The 20,988-nt window shown below is 38.1% G+C and overlaps 1 protein-coding gene across 1 annotated transcript; it reads right to left on the bottom strand.

The window, feature by feature from the left end:
- Positions 1-37: 37 nt before the first annotated feature.
- Positions 38-4,904, bottom strand: POLA2 (DNA polymerase alpha 2). Its single transcript, XM_089609476.1, has 16 exons — positions 4,711-4,904; positions 4,529-4,604; positions 4,305-4,439; positions 3,850-4,210; positions 3,685-3,780; positions 3,124-3,203; positions 2,929-3,004; positions 2,654-2,830; positions 1,973-2,077; positions 1,761-1,856; positions 1,586-1,678; positions 1,461-1,499; positions 1,335-1,376; positions 748-878; positions 529-655; positions 38-440 (listed from the first exon to the last, which is right to left on the bottom strand). The coding sequence occupies exons 1-16, from the start codon at positions 4,784-4,786 to the stop codon at positions 279-281; spliced, it is 1,872 nt and encodes a 623-aa protein (XP_089465602.1). The 5' UTR covers positions 4,787-4,904; the 3' UTR covers positions 38-278.
- Positions 4,905-20,988: the final 16,084 nt, after the last annotated feature.

Genomic DNA, 20,988 nt, shown 5'->3' with positions numbered 1-20,988 from the left:
ATAGAGTTTACAAACCAGTTATTTAAAAAAAAAAAAAAAAAAAATTACTACTATTACAACAAACAAACAGTGATTATGATGATAAAGAATGACTATACAGACACAAACAAATGTGAAGAAACTTGATCTCAGTCAAAGCAGACTTACAATGTTAGAGCCTATGCTTGGAACACAATCTTCGAATTCTTCGTACTAAGTTATACGACCTAAAGCGAGATTGAACTAGGACATGCCTTGGAAGTTTATTTTTAATTTATATCTAACCCAAGATTTATAAATTAAATGCTTATGATCGAAGCGTTCATAGCGTCGGGTTTTCCGAAATAGTTGAGCTCTACAAAAGTACCGCCTCCTTCTCCCTTAGATAGTCTACCCGGGTTGATGCAAATACACTTAGTTTGCTCTTCTTCTCCTTCGCCGCTTCCACCGAGAGACAAGACCTGCGTTTTTTAAGTCGAATAGTAAAAAAATTAATAAAAATAAAAAAGGCGACGAAGATTAAAGCTTTAGGCTATCATGTATACTTGCCTTTAGAAAATACTTTGTGTCCGAGGGTACGATGAGGATATTGGGGACCAATGAGATTTCGAGAGCTTCGGGGGCGAGCGAAAAATCCAACGGAACACCTTCTGCCGGGGGATACAATGGATAGAAGCTGTACCGTATGTATATCGAGTACATTCAATAAGTAAATAAATAGATATAAATTCGACACGGCACGCTTTTTTTTTCAATGACTAAACGCACCTGCGTTGGCCGAGAATATGGTTCACTAGCCTACCCATCCGATCGATCGGTCCTCCGTCTTTCGGGTTCCTCGAGATTTCTTCTCCGCTTAGATGTTTCAGAACGTCCACCGAGCAGCAACCGATCTTGACCTGGAATGCAAAATTTGGAAAGATATAATATTTTTTAGAGGATTTATTTGCTCATACATGTGATATGCCCTGGTATTTTTTTTTTTTTTTTTGTATCAACTGAGATATAAACGATGGGAAATAGAATGGTGATATCAGACTTTCAGAGAGGTCGGTGCTCTCCAGTCTCCGATATATTCCCAACTCAAAATCTAATACCATTTTCATGTTTTTTTCCCTCTTAATCTCCCTTGTTTATAGGCTAATATGCTTCCTAAGTATTCTATATTAACCCCTAACTTATCAACTAATTATTATAACACCCCTCAATATCTAGTTCCTAACATCATGTTGGCAAAGCTCCATCTTTCTAAATCATGATGAATACTACGAGCTGAAGATAAGTAAATCGATATTTCAATCTGCGTGATAGATTCTGGGCTTTTATTTTTCTTTTCCTTTGTTCGTTTATCGTACCTGATTTGCTTCGAAAATCCCAGGATTTGTGAGACTGGTGATCTGAGAAATAGTGTTAAAGAGAGATAAGAAAGAATTGTAATAGTGTAATTATCGAATATGATCAACTAAACAAGCCCAGATTACCTGATGTTTGAGATCAGGAGGTTGTATATCAAAAGGTGGCTGCATAATTAAGAGAATGATGATAGTATGTCAGTTATATATATATATACACACACTCACTTAGGCACAGCACTCAATAAATCTACCTGAGGGAACACAAAGTCGTGATTAGCGTCTCGTATTGATGGAACTATAATCACTCGAGCTTGAGAGCCCACGCACTCTGCATAATCTTGCAACTGCAACGATAAAAAAAAAGAAATAATAAACACTATTCTGTGTTGAAATAAATTTAGATCACTTGAATAAATGCTTACTTACCCTTTTGAGAACTTCAAAATGGAAAATTTCGTCGAAACTCTTGTCGACGATTCCTTTCTCGATCTCTGGGTGTTCGGAATCAACAAATGGTCCCAGCTGCAAAATGCATGTCATTCTATAATGATTAATAAATAAACTCGGTACGTCTCCATCGATAAACCATGTGTTGAGTTTCTTAAATTCGACTTTACTTGAATATTTAATACGCTTACCAAAATAAGAAGCTGAGGGGGTTTCTTCTTTGCATAAGCTAACAACTCAACGAGAGGCTCAAAGTATAAATTGTCTGTTGTGGTGAACGGGCCCGATGCTATTATCTGCTTGAAGTAAACAAGGCATGTAACTATTGAGAGAGATTATGTAGATAGGGTTGTTTTCTTTAGAAGAGAGAACAAGCTGTTATGACCCGGATCTTGATCTCGTGATGGGAATTTGTCAATCTCAGATTTTAACTCCCCTTTTGAGAGACTAAGTTTTTTGTAATTGATCTTAAGGCCTCTTAAGTAGACCAAAGATTAAAACCTAATGGAACAGGTCCAAACCTAGTTACTCAAACCTTAATCCTATTTAATTAATTCAAATCACATAAATAAATATTAAAAGTCATAACCTATCAATCTAAACATAGTTAAATAGCTTAAATAATCTAAATAACTATTCCTGGTGCTATTATCTTGTATCTGTCTTTGCTTTTACCTATTTTGTTAGTAATGAAATACACAGAATCTTATCAGCATGTAACGAGAGATGATGTAAATATGGACCGTTACCAGTAATGAGCTATCAGCTATGGTCTAACAGCTTTATATGAAGCAGTCATCAGATTTATACCAAGATTCAATTGGGACCGGAAGTAGTTATGACCATTAAATGACGGCAAAGCTATATCGTACCACTGAAAGTTCTGGCAGTGTATTTGGCTGATAGTCGGATTGAATCTCCTTATCCAAAGCTATCTTCTTTGTTGGTTGCAGATTCGCATCGCTCGTATCGGGTAAAGGGATAAAGTCTAGTACTTTTGAAGCTATGAAGCAGTGTCCACTGGGATTGTTCCCTTGAAGACCTATTACCTGTTTGAACAAGTCCGTTGAGGTTTGGCTTTGATGTAAAGTATGAAGTTCGAAAAAATAAGCATCAAACGCGGTTTGTCATAAAAAAAAATGTCGACCTGGCCCGGAAAGATTGAAAATTGGTCCAAGTTTTGTAACTCCAGACGAACTCGTTGCCCTCCAGAATGCTCGACACTAAACATCATTGAACGAAATATAATAATTTAGCTAAGAAAAAGATTATTGTCTTTTTCAACTACATCATTGGAAAAGACAATGGAATCACTCTCGACATACGAAACGAGTCTCTTTACCTGCTCTGCAACAAAGCGGACTTCTCATTCAAACGCCCTTCTCCGTCACAACAGATCATGCCCACAGCAAAGATGCCTTTCTGAAACAGTCAATTAGTTGAAACCGTTATATCATAGCTTCCGTTGAGCTGCGGAGTTCAAATTGAATGAGAAAAAACACATTTAAAGCCAACTAGTTGCAAACAGATATCATGTTGAGACAGCATTACAATCCAGAATCTGACTTATACCGGTTCAGTCTGCATACTGTTACAACCCGGGATTTGATCTCGAAACACGAGCTTTGCCAATCTTTCACAAAGCTTAGTCTCCCCTCTTTAGAGAGACAACTTTTTTGTGATTGATTATTGACTATTTTTCTCATTAAGCGGAGATCTCTTAAATAGACCAAAGACCCTAACCCTAATTATATGATTAAACCCTAATTAAATAATCTAAATTAGGAATAATACAATTGCATATTTTAAAAACCTGATTGCATAATTAAAACCCCCTAATTCCATGATTGAAAACTAGATTCTGAAAGTACAAACTCTAGATAACTAAGTACATTGCACGTACCTGAGAAGAAACTGTAGGATCTACCGGTTCCTCGTACAGCTTAGACGAAGAAAACCCAGCCGAGTGCTTTTGGATTCGCCTTTCAAGTGCATTGAACTATAATCCAAACAACAAATTTAGATTAATTTTTTTTTAAATGTGTACATATTAAGATATGCCACGTACCCTGTCTTCAATCCTATCATACATGAACCTACACCCAGTTTCGGGTTTCGAACTATGGACCGTCAGAGAACACTTTCTACCAGGTTGAACCTTCCTGATAACATCATCTTCATCTTGGCGATCCCGAAGCTCAAGTTCCCTTGTCCCATTCTCTGAGTCGGGCACATTGTTGGCGCTGAATTTCACCACCAACTTTTGGGTTCGCTGCCCAAAAGGCGTGACGAGTTTCGACGGCTTCCCTGCAGAGTAATAACTTTTTCCGTTTGTATTGGGCGTAGAATCAAACGGCTCCGAGTCGTTATCGCGCGTCGGAGTTACAGGGACATCTTCTTTCGCGTCTCCAAATTCATCATTCAAAATCCTATATACATAAACCCCAATATTTGACAGATTCAAAACACATTTCCACATATTCAAATCCTATAAGTTACTACTATTATATTATCATTGCTTACATGTCCACATCTTTGCTTGAGTAGATATGCAAACCGCTCGGTTCTTCCTTAATGGAAGCTTCTTTCTGCTCATTCTGTAAATGCACCAAAAACCCATCCATTTCGGCATTTTGCACAGTCTGTTCACCCAATTGCCTGATAGAAAATCATTACTTCAAAAGTCAGATCACATTCGCCTAGAAAATACTAGACGATCATAATATGCAAACGAGTGAGAGATAAACCTGTTGAGATAGTAAATTTCCCAGCTTGAGACCAGATCCGAGGGCTTGAGATTGTAATTTATACAGAAGGTAAGGCCTGGATCAAAGAGATTCTCGACTTCTTAGCATCTAAAAGCTCCGATTTTCGGAAAATTGGAAATCGACATTGATGGACAGACAGGGACATCGAATTAAAAGCTTACATTTATTGAGAATTTCTTCCTCGTCATCAAGTTCGAACCTATTTTTGCTGAACTCTTCTTTGATTTCGTCTTCCATGCCTCTCTCTCTCTCTCTCTCTCTCTCTCTCTCTCTAGTGCGCGCGTTTTCTAGGGTTTCGAAAGCTTCTACTGTGAGAGTTGCAGATAAAAGGCGGGAAAATTTCGCTCCTCTCTCTGAACAGATTTTCTTTTTCTTGAGAACTTTCTATTATGACCTTTGCGTGGACTAGGCTTCGTCTCAAACGGCCCACGAAATTAACACGCTATAGGTGTTTTTAAAGGAGGAAATTACAAAAATAACACTTTTTAAGTATAATGTTTCAAAAATAGCTCATCTTTCAAATCCTTTAAAAAATAATTGTTTTTCAAACGATAAAAAATTATTTTCTTATGAAACAGTAAATAATGTTAAATAGAGTTCAACACAGTAAATAAATTTTTTTAAGAAAATTGTATATATCATCAAGAAAAGTAATTGTTTATAACTTAAAAAAGCTATTTTTGTGATAAAAAAAAAAAAAATTAAACATGCTATTTTTAAGACAAAATATCACAAAAAAACGCCTACTAGAAACAATTTCTACTTTTCTTTTTTAAATGTGGTAATTGCGTTGCCATATTCTATACTTCATCACAAAAATATAATGTTTAAACTTTTTATTACAAAAATAACGTTTTTCCAAATTATAAAGTCATTTTTCTTGATGTTTTACATTTATTTTTTCTTGGCTCTATTTAACTTTATTATATAGTTTACAATTTATTTAAAAGAATAATATATATTCACCGTATAAAAATGCTATTTTTAAAATAACTGTGGGGATAGAAAAATAATTTGATATTGGGCCCCAAACCCACTTCTACAATACGATTTAACAAATAAATAAGTAACATTTAATTGTTGTTATTTGTTGATTATTGTCGTATGTATTTGAGAAATCATTTGGACCTAGCCAAAATCCATTTACGAGCTCAAAGTGTTATCACCAAAGATCGTGACGAAGTCGAAGTCAACGCAAGAGATGTGATCTCGCCTTGAAACCCGGAGAGTTTACTATTTCTAATATCGAGCTCGTTTAAACGAGGAAGCGACATGGAAGAAAGAGAGACAATAAAGGACGAAGTCGCCAGCACGTGTCTCCGGGGATATCGCATCTCGCCATGGTATAAATCCTATCTTTCAGAGAAGATTTGCACGTTTCGTTTCCCTATCTTCGCATACACCTTTTTTTCTCTCTCTCTCTCTCTCAATTGTATTTTTTAGCACGCTTATTGTGTTCATAACCAATCGAGCTTGACTAGTGTACTTGAGATTGTATATTCAATAAAATCGCTCATATTTCTATTAAATTGTCGCAGTTATTCTTATAAATATTTAACACTCGTTTCTTATACAAAGTCTTTCTGAGATCCACGAATAAATCAAATCGAATCAAACATCAAATATCTGTTTTTTTTTCGTGATTGTAACAATAACCATTATTTTAAAAATGTTACTCATAAATAATTATTTTGCACATGTTACCCTTTAAAAAATATTATTTTTTAAAGTGGCAATTGCTTATGATAGCCGTTTTATTGGAAATTACACAGGGCTTTAGAAAGCATATATTATTTATGAATCACATTTAATAAAACCATTAAAACCTAAGCATGATGCATGATAATATTTAAATTTATCAACCTCTTGAAGGGTAATCTTCTTTTAACGTCTCCCTCTAGATCTTGCTTGATGTGCTAGAGAAACCATGATAAGAATCAACAACTTTACTTGAAGAAATATGTAAGCATATGATATATGTGTGAGCACAAATGAATACAAGTGACTTTATATCAATTTTCGAAGCCACAAATCTACTTGCAATTTATCGGCCAACTAAAACAAGAAGATGTCCGAGTGTGTTTATGAGAGAATGAGAGAGAGATAGAATGAAGCAATTATGCTTGATTGCAAGTGTGTTAAGCCTCGTGGTTTATAGGTCTATTTATAGCATCTTTTAACCGTGTGAAAGCACCTTTGAGATCCACCAAATGTCGAGTCAAAGACCAATACTTCGCTAAGGCTGAATCAATCTCTGCCACATATACTCACACAGCCAAGTCTTCGCTCCTTGAAGCATGTAAGTTAACCAATGAGATAAAAAAAACACACATTAAATCACTTAAATTTTCACTAAAGAAAATTATACCAAATGACATGTGTTGTCTATCCATCTTGACCGGAATGAAGCATGCCAAACAAGGGCACGTCCTAGTCTAGGCTAATCTTTGTGATGTAACAATTTACCAACACGATTTTCCAATTCATTTAATTAGTCTAAGACTAATAAGAAAATGACATGTGTAAAATCAAAGATTAATTTGGCTTTAAATCATTCTAAATTCCACATCCATTAACCAATTTATAAACTATAATATTTATTTAATTTAACATCATATGATGAACCTTAAAAATTATATTTTGACAATTTGGAAATTTTAAGTGAAAAATTAGTTTTTATATTATGTGAGTTTTCCGAGTGCATTTCTCAAAATATACTTATTCAACATTTGAATCTTATTCCTTTTAGTAAATTAAACATACCCTGATTTCTTGGGTAAGTTGGAGAGACCTACCATATGAACAAAACTTAAGATTAAATCATCGGAAATAAAAGTACATAAACTTTTTCCAATGTTCATTCATAATGTCAATTGACCCCACAATATATTAGAGACTGAAAATATATTGGCTCGTATGTTTTAGATTTTTACTCTAATACATTGGGATCCATTGAATATTTTTCAAGTTTACCCTTAATGAATATCATTAATTAAGGGCCGGCTAAACAACTAGCCAAAATAACACCCATACTTTAAAAGTATAGCCCAAATATTTACATATTTAGGAAAATAGCCAATTTATCATGACAACATTCAAATATTCCAATAATACCCTAAGTTAATATTATTAACTATCATAGTAAATAATATCATCCATAACAAAAAAAAAATAGTAAATCTAATTAACAATAACAAAAACTACAGTAAATCTTATTTGTCGTAACAAGAATAACAGTAAACCTTATTTACCGTAACCAGAATAATAGTAAATCTTATTTACCGTAACAAGAAAACAATAAATTTTATTTACCGTGACAAGAACAACAAAAAATCTTATTTACCGTAACAAGAATAAAAGTAAATCTTATTTACCGTAACAGGAACAAAAGTAAATCTTATTTACCGTAACAAGAACAATAGTAAATCTTATTTACCGTAACAAAAACAATAGTAAATCTTATTTGCCGTAACAATAACAATAGTAAATACGATTAACCATAACATTTTCTAGTTAATCTAACGGGAAAAGTATCAAATATGAGGACTAGTTAATCTAACAGTAAATACGATTTACTAATTATTTCCGTGAACAATTGAAGACAGTTAATCCGACAATAAATCATATTAACCATTGAATAAATCACTCGTTTCTATGGTAAATATAATAGTAAATCCGATTTTATTTAGAACGAAATACCTACGATATACACAACATTACAATTCTATTTTTCACAAAAATTTCTAAATATTTTCTCATATCAAAAGAAAGATCTATATATATATTGAATATTTATTTTCTCATACCCATTCAGACCACAAGAAAAAAAAAATCACATTAGTACTATTGCAATTCATCAGACTCACCGGGGTGAAATTGTATTTGTTTGGGGGCTAAAACGTTTCTATCACATTGCTTCATTCATTCGATTCCTATTCATTTCTCTTCGTCCATTAACTAATTACGATCACGAAAAAAACTCGACACACGTGTAGCCAGAGGACCCGAGACGGCGATCAACTGGACGACCCGTCAAAACATCGCGATCGGCGTGGCCCAGGGGAACATATCCGCCGGCGCGCGGTCGTAATTCTGCTGCGGCGGCAACGGAAGACCAGGAGAATCGCGACTCCGACGATCTCCGCCGCGACTCGGCGGAGGAAAAATCCAGACTCGACCGGACTCGCGCTGAGAAGACGAAAGCTGCCATGGAACACTTCTCCATCTCCGTCTCCGAAGACGCCAAGACCGAGGATTTCCTCCGCGCGAAACAGAAGCGGTCCAGGACAGCAGTCGCCGCCGCTGCGGCGGCGCCGCCGGAGATAGCGAAGTCCGGCAATGGATCGGCGGTTGATCAGCGGAGGCTGTGGGTGAAGGACCGATCGAAAGCGTGGTGGGACGAGTGCAACGGACCGGACTTTCCAGAAGAGGAATTTCAGAAAGTCGTTCAGAATGGGAAATCGTCGTTCGAGCTGATCTGCGAGGAGCTAAACTCGGTGATCGCCAAGGAAGACGGAACAGTCCGTTCCGTCGATCAAGCCCTCGCTCCTCCGATACTTCGCGACGGCGATGGAGTTTATGACCGATTGCTGAAGCCCCGCGGTGGCGATCATCCAGATCGGGTGGTCGTGTTGGTGCTCCGCCGCCGACAGAGATCTCCAGCGAGATCGGGCAGAGAAAAAATGGGGGGTGAAGTTAGAGAAAATGGCATTTTTGGTACTACGTGTAATATTGGCTATTTAGCTAAATAAACTAATAGATTGTCTACTATTTTAATATCCTCTCTAACTACAGGCTAGTTATTAACCGTCCATTAATTAACTAGATGAGAATTATAAAATTATTAATTTTTCCCTTCTAAATGATAAAATCAAAACGGTGATGTTGATAAAATCAAAATGTTGGGATAGTACATGATCGAGGTCTAGAACGGCTCGGACATGAATCCGGAAAATGTCAAATTCGTATGGTCACCTACATTAAGAGGCTTGCCTACATATTATAATATGGTGATGAATATTGGTCAGGATCACACGTCGAGGGCAATAGATACATTATTTGTTCACACTTTTAGTACATACGACAATAATCGATTTTTCATGTTGCAAATGTCAGCGTACGAGAAAGAAAGGAAAAATAAATAGAAAGAACGCGTTTAGTTTATCCTAAACATTACAATTTTGCTTCAATTGATATTTTTTTTTGTAACATTGCATTATAAAATAAGTAAGTTGCGTTAGTAAAATGAACATATTATTTAAAAAGACCACCAATATGGTAATAAACGAGAATGTACAATAGTCAACACAACATGGAGAAAAAAGAGATGTAGTAAAAGATGGGAGTACCTAAGGGACTATGAAGTACTTGAGTGAGTGTGTTGTTTCGGTACAGTACGTGAGAGCTCTTTTGCGCTAGAGCGAAAACCACATCTCCGAGAGCTGACAATGACTTATTGATGTGCTGAGCTTCTCGAAGCCGGTCTCCAGTTGCTTCAGAGCAGTCAACTTTCTCGCTGCCAGCAAAATCCACCGAATGCAGGCTACCCCGAAGAACGGCATCGGTCTTTGTGTCTGAGGCTCGCACGTGTACGGTCGGGACGCTGAACCAAAGCGGTCAAAGTCAAACAGAGATCAAACGCTCGGAATGGGTGGCGAAACAAACATCGCGAGGAGAAAAATAAAAAATGTGGGATCGACTTCTTCGTTCATTTAGGGCCGTTGCACCAACCGCTTGGTTCATTAGCCTGATGTGCATTAACTCAAGAACATCTTCGGTGGAATTGACCGAATGCATGCTTGTGTTAGGGACAGCTAACCCATTTGGCTGGGCAGTAATCCAAATCCCAAGTGTGTGCAAGTTAAAGAAAAATAATATAGTAGATAAGAGAGACACCGTAAAACACAAGAGTAAATCGCGGAAAAGAGACAAAACGAGAAACAAAAGATATCTTTTATGCGAGAGCTTGTTCGATAGTAAATCGCGGACTTGTTCATTATATATCTCCACCATCTGAACACCGAATTCGTAAGTAATGGAGCTTTTCATGATCTGTGAAATTTGGAAAAGATCGCTCAATTCTCGATAGTTGACGCCCCAGTCCGCGGCCGACGATATGCTCGGCCCACTCTAAAGAAAGAAAGATAGATACATATTAGATAACAATGAAATTAGTTATGTTCAATAGATCGGTGAAATTTTAAACAAACTCCGTACCATCATATAAGTTTTTCATAAACCCGTTTGGCCGTACGCAAATATACATACATTATATCCAACAACGACAGAGCAGATCAGTGGCTGGGTGTCTAAGAAAACTTCCACTACTACAAAGTCGCATCTAAAGGTTGCGACAAATTGCATCTAATACTCGCCATAACGCGGGAAAGACTATTAGATGCGACTAGTTGCATCCGATACTCTGCCCGCCACAACGCGGGAAAGAATTGGATGCGAAGTCGCATCCAAAATATTCTCGCGTTATGACTGGATAAGAATTGGTTGCGACTTGTCGCAACTATTGGATGCAACAAATCACAACCATTGGATGCAATTGTCGCATCCAATACGCTGCCACCATAACGCGGGAAAGACTATTGGATGTCGCGTCCAAAATGTTCCCGCGTTATGGCGGGATAAGAATGGTTGCGACTTGTCGCACCCAATGGTCTAATATCCCGCCAAATAAAATATCCCGCAATAGTTTTTAATACGATAATAGATGCATCCAAAAGTCCCATAAAAAAACTAGACTTTTGGATGCGACTACTCGCATCCATGATCATTTGATGCGGATTATTAGATGCATCTTGGTCGCATCCATTTTGACCTTTTGATGCGACATTTAGACTTTTGGATGCGACTTTTGTCGCATCTAAAAGAGTTATTTGTCCTAGTACTCCTCTGTTTATAATGGTCTAAATGTTCTCATTAGATGAACCATATAAAGCCAGTGGATCCAATAAAAAAAAACGAGAAAAATTCGAAGAGCTTTAGAACTTGCTTGTCGGGCAAGTAACTAGTTACCTTGAGTAGATTATTTAATGTAACATTACATTATAAAATAAGTAAATTATGTTAGTAAAAAAATAGAATTTAAAAAGACCACCAAAATGGTACTAAACGAGAATGTACAATAGTCAATACAACATGGAGAAAAAAAAAGAGGTATCAAAAGATGAGAGTACTTAAGGAACTCTGAAGTACTTGAGTGAGTTTGCTATTTCGGTACGGCAAATGTTAGCGTACGAGGAAGAAAGGAAAAATAAATAGAAAGATCGCTTTTAGTTTATCCTAAACATTACAATTTTACTTTAATTTCATTTTGTTTTAATATAACATTATATTAATAAAATAAGTAAGTTGTAATTTAAAAAGACTACCAAAATGGTACTAAACGAGAAAACCGATTCCGCTCATGTCCTTGATGGTAAATGGACAAATATTTCGGTACCACTTCGTAAGTAAGACCATTTTATTTTGTTTTGATGGGTTATTTTAACTTGCTGTTAGATTAAAATGATTCAGACGCTATGAAATCGTGAGGAGTTTCAGTAATGAGTTCATTATAGAGCATGAACTGAGAGAACTGCTCGATTTGAAATAGGAACTAGTTTGCTACGATGGTTTTGAACCCTCTAGGCGGTTGCACATCGATCAAGTAAGAAATTATTTTCTTCGAATCTCCCATTGTAGTATTTAAAACTCAAAAATTATTTATCAACCATGATGCTTTTTCAATTTTTTTTGTATGTCCAAATTACTAGGAAAAAAAACAGTGTGTCCTTAATATAATAACAGTGTGTCCAAATTACTAGGAAAAAAAACAGTTTGTCCTTAAAAATAATTACAATAAAATATACATTTTTGAGCCAGCAAAAATATACAAAAATTAAGAAAGGTATAATAACATTCGTATATCAATACCTTATAGCCCATGCCCCCTATACAACACAAGCATGTGTCCTTCCTATATATATATATATATATATATATATATATATATATATATATAGGAAGTCCTCGTGTCGTGAACGTCCGTGAAGATGATGTCGAAGGCCTTCTTGAGGGCTCGTCCGCCCGTGACCATGTACACGATGTTCACTCCGACCTCGACCACTAGCTGTTGAGGCACCACGATCCAAAGCCCTAACTTCTCGCCGAAGGCATTTTGCCCTAGCTCGTGGTACCGGTCAAACCTCTTCCCCGGCACCATCTCGTGCATTTCAACCATTTGCCACAGCATGTATAGTGTTATGATCCATGAAAGCACTAGAACCGCCACTCCTGGTCCCCTAATCGCAATTTAAAAATAATTTGTTATGATAATTACAATGGTCAACACAACATGGAGAAAAAAGAGAGGTATCACAACATGAGAGTACCTAAGGAACTGTGAAGTACTTGAGTGAGTTTGCTGATTCGGTACGGCAAAAAAAAAAAAAAAATTGTTACCACTAAGTAAGAAGTTTTCCATTTTATTGTGTGTTGATAATTTATTTTAACTTACTGATACTTTAAAATATATTATGCATATAAAAAACACAATCTAATAAAGTTGACAATAGCTAATGCAAGATATTTTAAAATAAATAACATGTATAACATGACATTTACATTAAGAGGTCTACATGCCTACTGAAATGTGGTGATGAATATTGGTCAGGATCACACATTGAAGGCAATTGTCGGGTACATTATTTGTTTAACTTTTAGTACATACGACGATAATCGATTTTCATGTTGCAAATGTTAGCACGAGAAAAAAGGAAAAATAAATAGAAAGAACGCTTTTAGTTTATCCTAAACATTACAATTTTGCTTTGATTTCATTTTATTTTAATGTATCATTATAAAATATCTCCACCATATTTTAATATAACATATTGGTGAGGATCACACGTTGAAGGCAATTGTTAGGTACATTCTTTGTTGACACTTTTAGTAGAAAATATGTCGCTACATTTTTTGTTTTAATTTCTTGTTGCGTTCTAAGTATGGGTCGCAAAAATTGTGAAGAGATGACACATGGCGAAACTGAGTACCCGACGTTGCAGTGCGCAATGTTACATTCCTTGAGGTTAGATTTTTGTTACTCTTTTATCTATGGTCTTATATTCTTGTTTGAGATTAAATAACAATATTAAGTTTTATGTTTTCAGATTGATATATGTCAATTTGGGATGGACACTACAAGAAAAAAAAAAGCTTTTGACGACATGTAAATAATGTCGTGGAAAACATTTTCTTACATTTTTCAATTGTTGTTGAATGGGGGTGATGGGGAAGTTTTTGACCTTTAATGACATTTTTTAATTGTCATAATTAGTTGTTGGAATGTGGATAATAAATTTTATTTATTATCATGGGAATGGCTGATTTGTGGCAACAAGTTGAGTGGGTTCCACTCATCGGAATTGAATAATTCCAAATGATACGGATTCCTCGTAACGAGGGCTATAAAATCGAATATTTATTTGCCAAAATCGGACCTAAGATGAATGAGAAATTGATGCTCAAAGTAGGCTAAAGAAACACAATTGTTGTTGTGTTGTTGTTGTGGAAGTGAAAACCAAGAGTCCCACATTGGTTGGGGATGTGTGTTGTGGTAGTGTTTATATACTATCCTCTCTCTTTAGTGGTCAAGCAAGTGCAAGAGAGGAGAGTGTGGGTGGGTTATCTCTTAACCCCTCGCGCGCGCACACACACACACACGCGCGCCGCCGCCGAGCCGAGCCGGGCCGGGCTCGGGCTCGGGTTTCGGGGTTCGGGTTTCGGGTTTCGGGAATTGTCTCGGGCTTTCTTTTTACTACAAATTTCACTTCTTATTGATTTAATTCCTCATGATGCGCGTTATGGTTGGGAATTAAAACCGTGCATCAATGCTGTTGGAAGATTAACGTCGTGCGTTAATGGCCTCATTAGGAGCGAACGTTGGTGGATTAACGTTGGCTTGTAACCGAGCGTTAATGGCCTCATTAGGAGCATTAAACCTGGGCGTTTTGATGGGTGATTCAAATTCGCTGCCTTGGCCTATATAAGAGGTCCTAAGCTCTCATTCACTGGCACTGGATTCCAGATTTTCCCCACTGTTCCCGATTCTCTCTTGCTCCCAGAAAATTTTCTTTGTCTTGGTGATAGTATTCTCGCAGGTTCTAGTTCGCCGAGAGAGTCAAGTGGTTGGTGCTCACCTTGCCTCTGACGTCGTTGTATCCTGGGAGGCTTTCGCTCACGATTTCCAGCACCTGTGGGAGAGCGATAAAAAGCTTCAAGGAAACCGTCCAACGGGCCTCGACTTTTCCGACCTGTTTTTTGTTTTCCGGTTCTTAATATAAAGGTGTAACCGGGTTTTGTAATCTATTTACGTGTACTTTTTCATGCATGCAATTTGTCTTTTATTTACGTCAATATTACTATAATATTGCTAACAATCTTGAAGCTTTTTTAAGATAAGACAGGTTGCGTGGAGAAAGGGAAATATTTTTTTTTAATATTCTGGGTTTTTTCCAGACTTGTTTCCGATTTGTTTTTCGGATTTGTTTTGAATTTACTGACTTGTGAATTTTCTTTTGTAGAAAATATGTCTAACGTGAACGACAACGACTCGATGAATGTTGGAGGGAACGTTGGAGACAACCCCTCCGTGGTGAACACCCCGCCAACCCTTATCAACATCGGCCATATCCCTGTGACCTTGGGACAAAGCTCGATGGCGGCTACGGCCGGGAACGGACCCGCGGGTCTTGTTCAACCTATGGCGGGTTTGGGCCTTGATGGTTCAAACGTGGGCGTGGCTCGAGGGCCTCCCACGGTGATGCCGGCCGAGAGGCCTGGGAAGTTTGACGGACTCAACTTCAAAAGGTGGCAACAAAAGATGGTTTTCTTTTTGACAACCATCGGACTTGCACGGTTTTTAACCGAAGATCCTCCGGCCACTCCTCGAGAGGGTGAAGCCGACCCACAAGTGCTTCGGGCCTATGTGGGGTGGAACGAATCCGACTATCTTTGTCGAAACCACGTATTGAATTGTCTCGCCGACTCTTTATACAACGTGTATAGCTCTAAAGTATCTTCTAAAGAGCTATGGGATTCGTTGGATCGCAAGTACAAAACCGAGGATGCGGGCTCAAAGAAGTATATTGTGGGTCGTTTCCTTGAGTACAAGATGGTGGACACAAAGACCGTTGTGAGTCAAGTCCAAGAGCTTCAACTCATTTTCCATGAGATTCAAGCCGAGGGAATGACCATTAGCGAGTCTTTCCAAGTTGCCTCCGTGATAGAGAAGTTACCACCTGGGTGGAAGGAGTTCAAGAACTACCTTAAGCACAAGCGAAAGGAGATGAGTCTTGAGGACTTGGTTGTTCGCCTCCGAATCGAAGAAGACAACCGAGGATCCGATAGGAGACTTAGAACCGTGTCCGAGCGAGCTAACGTCGTCGAACATGGCGAGAACTCGAAGGGGAAGAAGCCCGCCCACAAGCTTGGAGTCAAGAGTGGGACGTTCAAGAAGAAGGGCCAACAAAAGATTGTTGGTAAATGCTACAATTGCAACAAGGTCGGTCACCGAGCTGTCGATTGTAGAAAGCCGAAGAAGAACAAGGAGGCCAATGTTGTGGAGGATGATAATGACCTCCTCGTTGCTGTGGTCTCCGAGGTCAACATGGTTGACTCTAACCCGAAGGAGTGGTGGCTGGACACTGGAGCAACCCGCCACATCTGCACTGATAAGAATTCCTTCTCCACCCTCGAGCTACCTGGAGATGGAGAGAGGTTGTTTATGGGCAACTCTGCCACCTCTGAAGTCAAGGGGGAAGGTGAAGTCTTCTTGAAGATGACCTCTGGGAAGGAACTGAAGCTCACTAAGGTGCTCTACGTGCCTGATATGAGGAAGAATCTGATTTCTGGGACTGTGCTGGATAACCATGGGTTTAGGATGGTTTTAGAGTCTCAAAAGCTTGTATTGTCTAAGAATGGTATGTATGTGGGCAAGGGCTATGTCAAGAATGGCATGGTCAAAATGAATGTAATGGCCATCAAGGCAAAAGATATTAATAAAGCTTCTTCTTCCTCTTATATGATTGTGTCGTCTAATTTATGGCATGGTAGACTAGGTCATGTGAATTATGACACACTGAGAAAATTGATTAATTTGGAGTGTATTCCAAAGTTTAATATTGACTCAAATAATAAATGTGAAATTTGTGTTGAAGCCAAATTAACAAGAACATCCTTTCATAGTATTGAAAGAAGTAATGAACCTCTCGATTTAATCCATACCGATTTATGTGATTTAAAGTTCATGCCCACGAGAGGTGGTAATAAATATTTTGTGACTTTTATTGACGATTGTACAAAATATTGTTACGTATATTTGCTTAAAAGCAAAGATGAAGCAATTGAGAAATTTGTCATATACAAATTGGAAGTTGAGAATCAACTCAATAAGAAGATTAAGAAAGTGCGAAGTGATCGAGGAGGTGAATATGTTGAACCATTTGGTACTTTTTGTGCACAACATGGAATTATTCACGAAGTCACTCCACCTTATTCTCCTCAATCAAATGGCGTTGCCGAACGTAAGAATCGCACTCTCAAGGAGATGATGAATGCAATGTTGTTAAGTTCTGGGTTACCCCAAGAAATGTGGGGGGAAGCGATCTTGTCTGCAAATTATCTTCTGAACAAGATACCCCGAAAGAAGGAGGATAAGTCTCCGTCTGAGCTATTTATAGGAAAGAAACCTTCCTATAAATATTTGCGAATGTGGGGGTGCTTGGCCAAAGTAATGGCTCCCACTCCTAAGAAAATGAAGATAGGACCAAAGACTGTAGATTGTATCTTCATTGGATATGCACAACATAGTAATGCATATAGATTTCTTGTGTATGACTCGAAAAACCCCGATATACACAATGATTCGATTATGGAATCTAAAAATGCTTCGTTCTTTGAACATGTATTTCCTTATAAGTCTAAGGAAAATGAACCAAGTTCATCAAACCATTCTCTTGAGGATATTGAGGAAATAACTCAAGATAATGATGAAGAGTCCGAAGAAGAGATAGAATCTGAGGGACTTAGACGAAGTAAGCGAGCAAGGGTCGAAAAATCATTTGGTTCTGATTATTTCACCTATATGTTGGAGGGTCCACCTCTAAATTATAAAGAGGCCGTGAATTCTGTTGAGGGTCACTTATGGAAAGAAGCCATAAGAAGTGAAATAGACTCGATCATGCAAAACCACACTTGGGAGTTGGTTGATCTTCCTCCTGGAAGTAAGACACTTGGATCTAGGTGGATCTTTACTAGGAAGATGAAAGTCGATGGCTCAATTGATAAATACAAAGCACGACTGGTAATCAAAGGGTATAAACAACAAGAGGGTGTTGATTACTTTGATACTTATTCTCCCGTGACGAGAATAACTTCGATTAGATTGATAATTGCCGTTGCTGCATTACGCAATCTTGAAATTCATCAAATGGATGTAAAAACAGCCTTTCTTAATGGGGATCTCGAAGAAGAGATCTATATGAATCAACCTGAGGGTTGTATTGTACCTGGACAAGAAAAGAAAGTCTGTAAACTTGTCAAGTCGCTTTATGGCCTTAAACAAGCCTCAAAGCAATGGCATGAGAAATTTGACAACGTCATGATGTCAAATGGATTTAAGATCAACGAGTGTGACAAATGTGTGTACATTAAAACCACTGAACATGGGTATGTGATTCTGTGTTTATATGTAGATGACATGCTCATAGTGGGGAGTAATGATCGTATGGTACAATCCACAAAAGATATATTGAACTCAAGGTTCGATATGAAAGATCTGGGAATTGCTGATGTAATTCTGGGGATCAAAATTACCCGAACACCCAATGGGATTGTACTGGATCAAACACACTACGTTGATAAAATTCTAGACAAGTTTGGGAATAACGATTCTGGAGTCTCGAGAACTCCCATAGACATTAGTCAACACTTGTCTAAGAATAAAGGTGAAAGCATCTCTCAAATTGAATATGCTAGAGTGATAGGCAGTCTCATGTACTTGATGAGTTGCACGAGACCGGATTTAGCCTACACCGTGAGTAGACTAGCTCGTTATACGAGTAATCCAAGTGCTGAACACTGGAAAGCAATCGTAAGAGTATTGAGATATCTACGATTCACTCGTGATTATGGTCTACATTATACAAGATATCCCGAGGTAATTGAAGGTTACACTGATGCAAGTTGGATATCTGATATTCAAGATTCAAAGGCCACGAGTGGTTATGTATTCACTCTGGGAGGTGCAGCCATATCTTGGAAATCCTCCAAACAAACTGTGATAACGAGATCCACGATGGAATCTGAGTTTGTTGCATTGGATAAATGTGGGGAAGAAGCCGAATGGCTAAGGAACTTTGTGGAGGATATTCCTAATTGGACAAAACCGATGCCTGCAATATGTGTATATTGTGATAACCAATCTGTTATTGGTAGGGCACATAGTGTGATGTATAATGGTAAGTCTAGACATATCCGTCGACGACATAATACCATTAGACAACTTCTCTCATCTGGAATCATTAGTATTGACTATATTAGGTCCAAAGAGAACATTGCGGATCCGCTAACCAAAGGGTTAAATAGGGACCAAGTAGAGAAGACAACCAAAGGAATGGGGCTAAAGCCCATGGCAAATAAAACCAAGGCAAAGGAAACCCAACCATGATGACTGGAGATCCCAAGATCTTGGTTCAAAGGGACAACCTAATTGTCAATGGCTTTGTGAGGTCACTGTGGGGGAAAACCCCTAATCCTATTCCTAAGTATTAAACAGTGACTCCCGTACGAGGTTAAGCTTAGAGCTTTTAATGATTCTGTGAAATCGGATCGTTGAGATTCCGAATGAGTAATGCGGGATTACTCTTAATAAAAGAATCACCTATGTGAGAGAGAAGTGGGGCCGCTTCAAAGGAGAATTAATTGGGCTTAATTCTTTAGAAACTCTTGCAGAACCAGGCTGATGTTCAGGGCCAAAATGAACATAACCATGAGAACAGAACCTGTGTCAGGGAGATATCAGTGGGGGATATGTTTATCGTTTATGCAAAACGGCTAACAGTTCAAGGACAACGTGTCTACTGAGTAGTCAGTAAAGATGGCATATCTTACCGAGGGAAGGTTCAAAGGCTTTGCCTACCTATCCTATATTGGTATTGACCGTAGAATCTATCACCACATCGAGTCGTGTCTTTATAATTGTCGTCTCAATTTCATTCATGTGGGGGATTGTTGGAATGTGGATAATAAATTTTATTTATTATCATGGGAATGGCTGATTTGTGGCAACAAGTTGAGTGGGTTCCACTCATCGGAATTGAATAATTCCAAATGATACGGATTCCTCGTAACGAGGGCTATAAAATCGAATATTTATTTGCCAAAATCGGACCTAAGATGAATGAGAAATTGATGCTCAAAGTAGGCTAAAGAAACACAATTGTTGTTGTGTTGTTGTTGTGGAAGTGAAAACCAAGAGTCCCACATTGGTTGGGGATGTGTGTTGTGGTAGTGTTTATATACTATCCTCTCTCTTTAGTGGTCAAGCAAGTGCAAGAGAGGAGAGTGTGGGTGGGTTATCTCTTAACCCCTCGCGCGCACACACACACACGCGCGCCGCCGCCGAGCCGAGCCGGGCCGGGCTCGGGCTCGGGTTTCGGGAATTGTCTCGGTCTCGGGCTTTCTTTTTACTACAAATTTCACTTCTTATTGATTTAATTCCTCATGATGCGCGTTATGGTTGGGAATTAAAACCGTGCATCAATGCTGTTGGAAGATTAACGTCGTGCGTTAATGGCCTCATTAGGAGCGAACGTTGGTGGATTAACGTTGGCTTGTAACCGAGCGTTAATGGCCTCATTAGGAGCATTAAACCTGGGCGTTTTGATGGGTGATTCAAATTCGCTGCCTTGGCCTATATAAGAGGTCCTAAGCTCTCATTCACTGGCACTGGATTCCAGATTTTCCCCACTGTTCCCGATTCTCTCTTGCTCCCAGAAAATTTTCTTTGTCTTGGTGATAGTATTCTCGCAGGTTCTAGTTCGCCGAGAGAGTCAAGTGGTTGGTGCTCACCTTGCCTCTGACGTCGTTGTATCCTGGGAGGCTTTCGCTCACGATTTCCAGCACCTGTGGGAGAGCGATAAAAAGCTTCAAGGAAACCGTCCAACGGGCCTCGACTTTTCCGACCTGTTTTTTGTTTTCCGGTTCTTAATATAAAGGTGTAACCGGGTTTTGTAATCTATTTACGTGTACTTTTTCATGCATGCAATTTGTCTTTTATTTACGTCAATATTACTATAATATTGCTAACATTAGTGTTGTTAATTTCCTTGTAATGACATATTTTACAACTCTTTCAATGACAAGTAAATAATGTCCTTAATATGTAG

Source organism: Urtica dioica, chromosome 3 (genome assembly GCF_054948205.1).
Source record: "Urtica dioica subsp. dioica isolate 48M chromosome 3, U.dioica_male_clone48M_v1_H2, whole genome shotgun sequence".
NCBI lineage: Eukaryota > Viridiplantae > Streptophyta > Magnoliopsida > Rosales > Urticaceae > Urtica > Urtica dioica.
The sequence above is the reverse complement of the archived record's forward strand: the minus strand, read 5'-3'. Positions and strand labels throughout refer to the sequence as shown.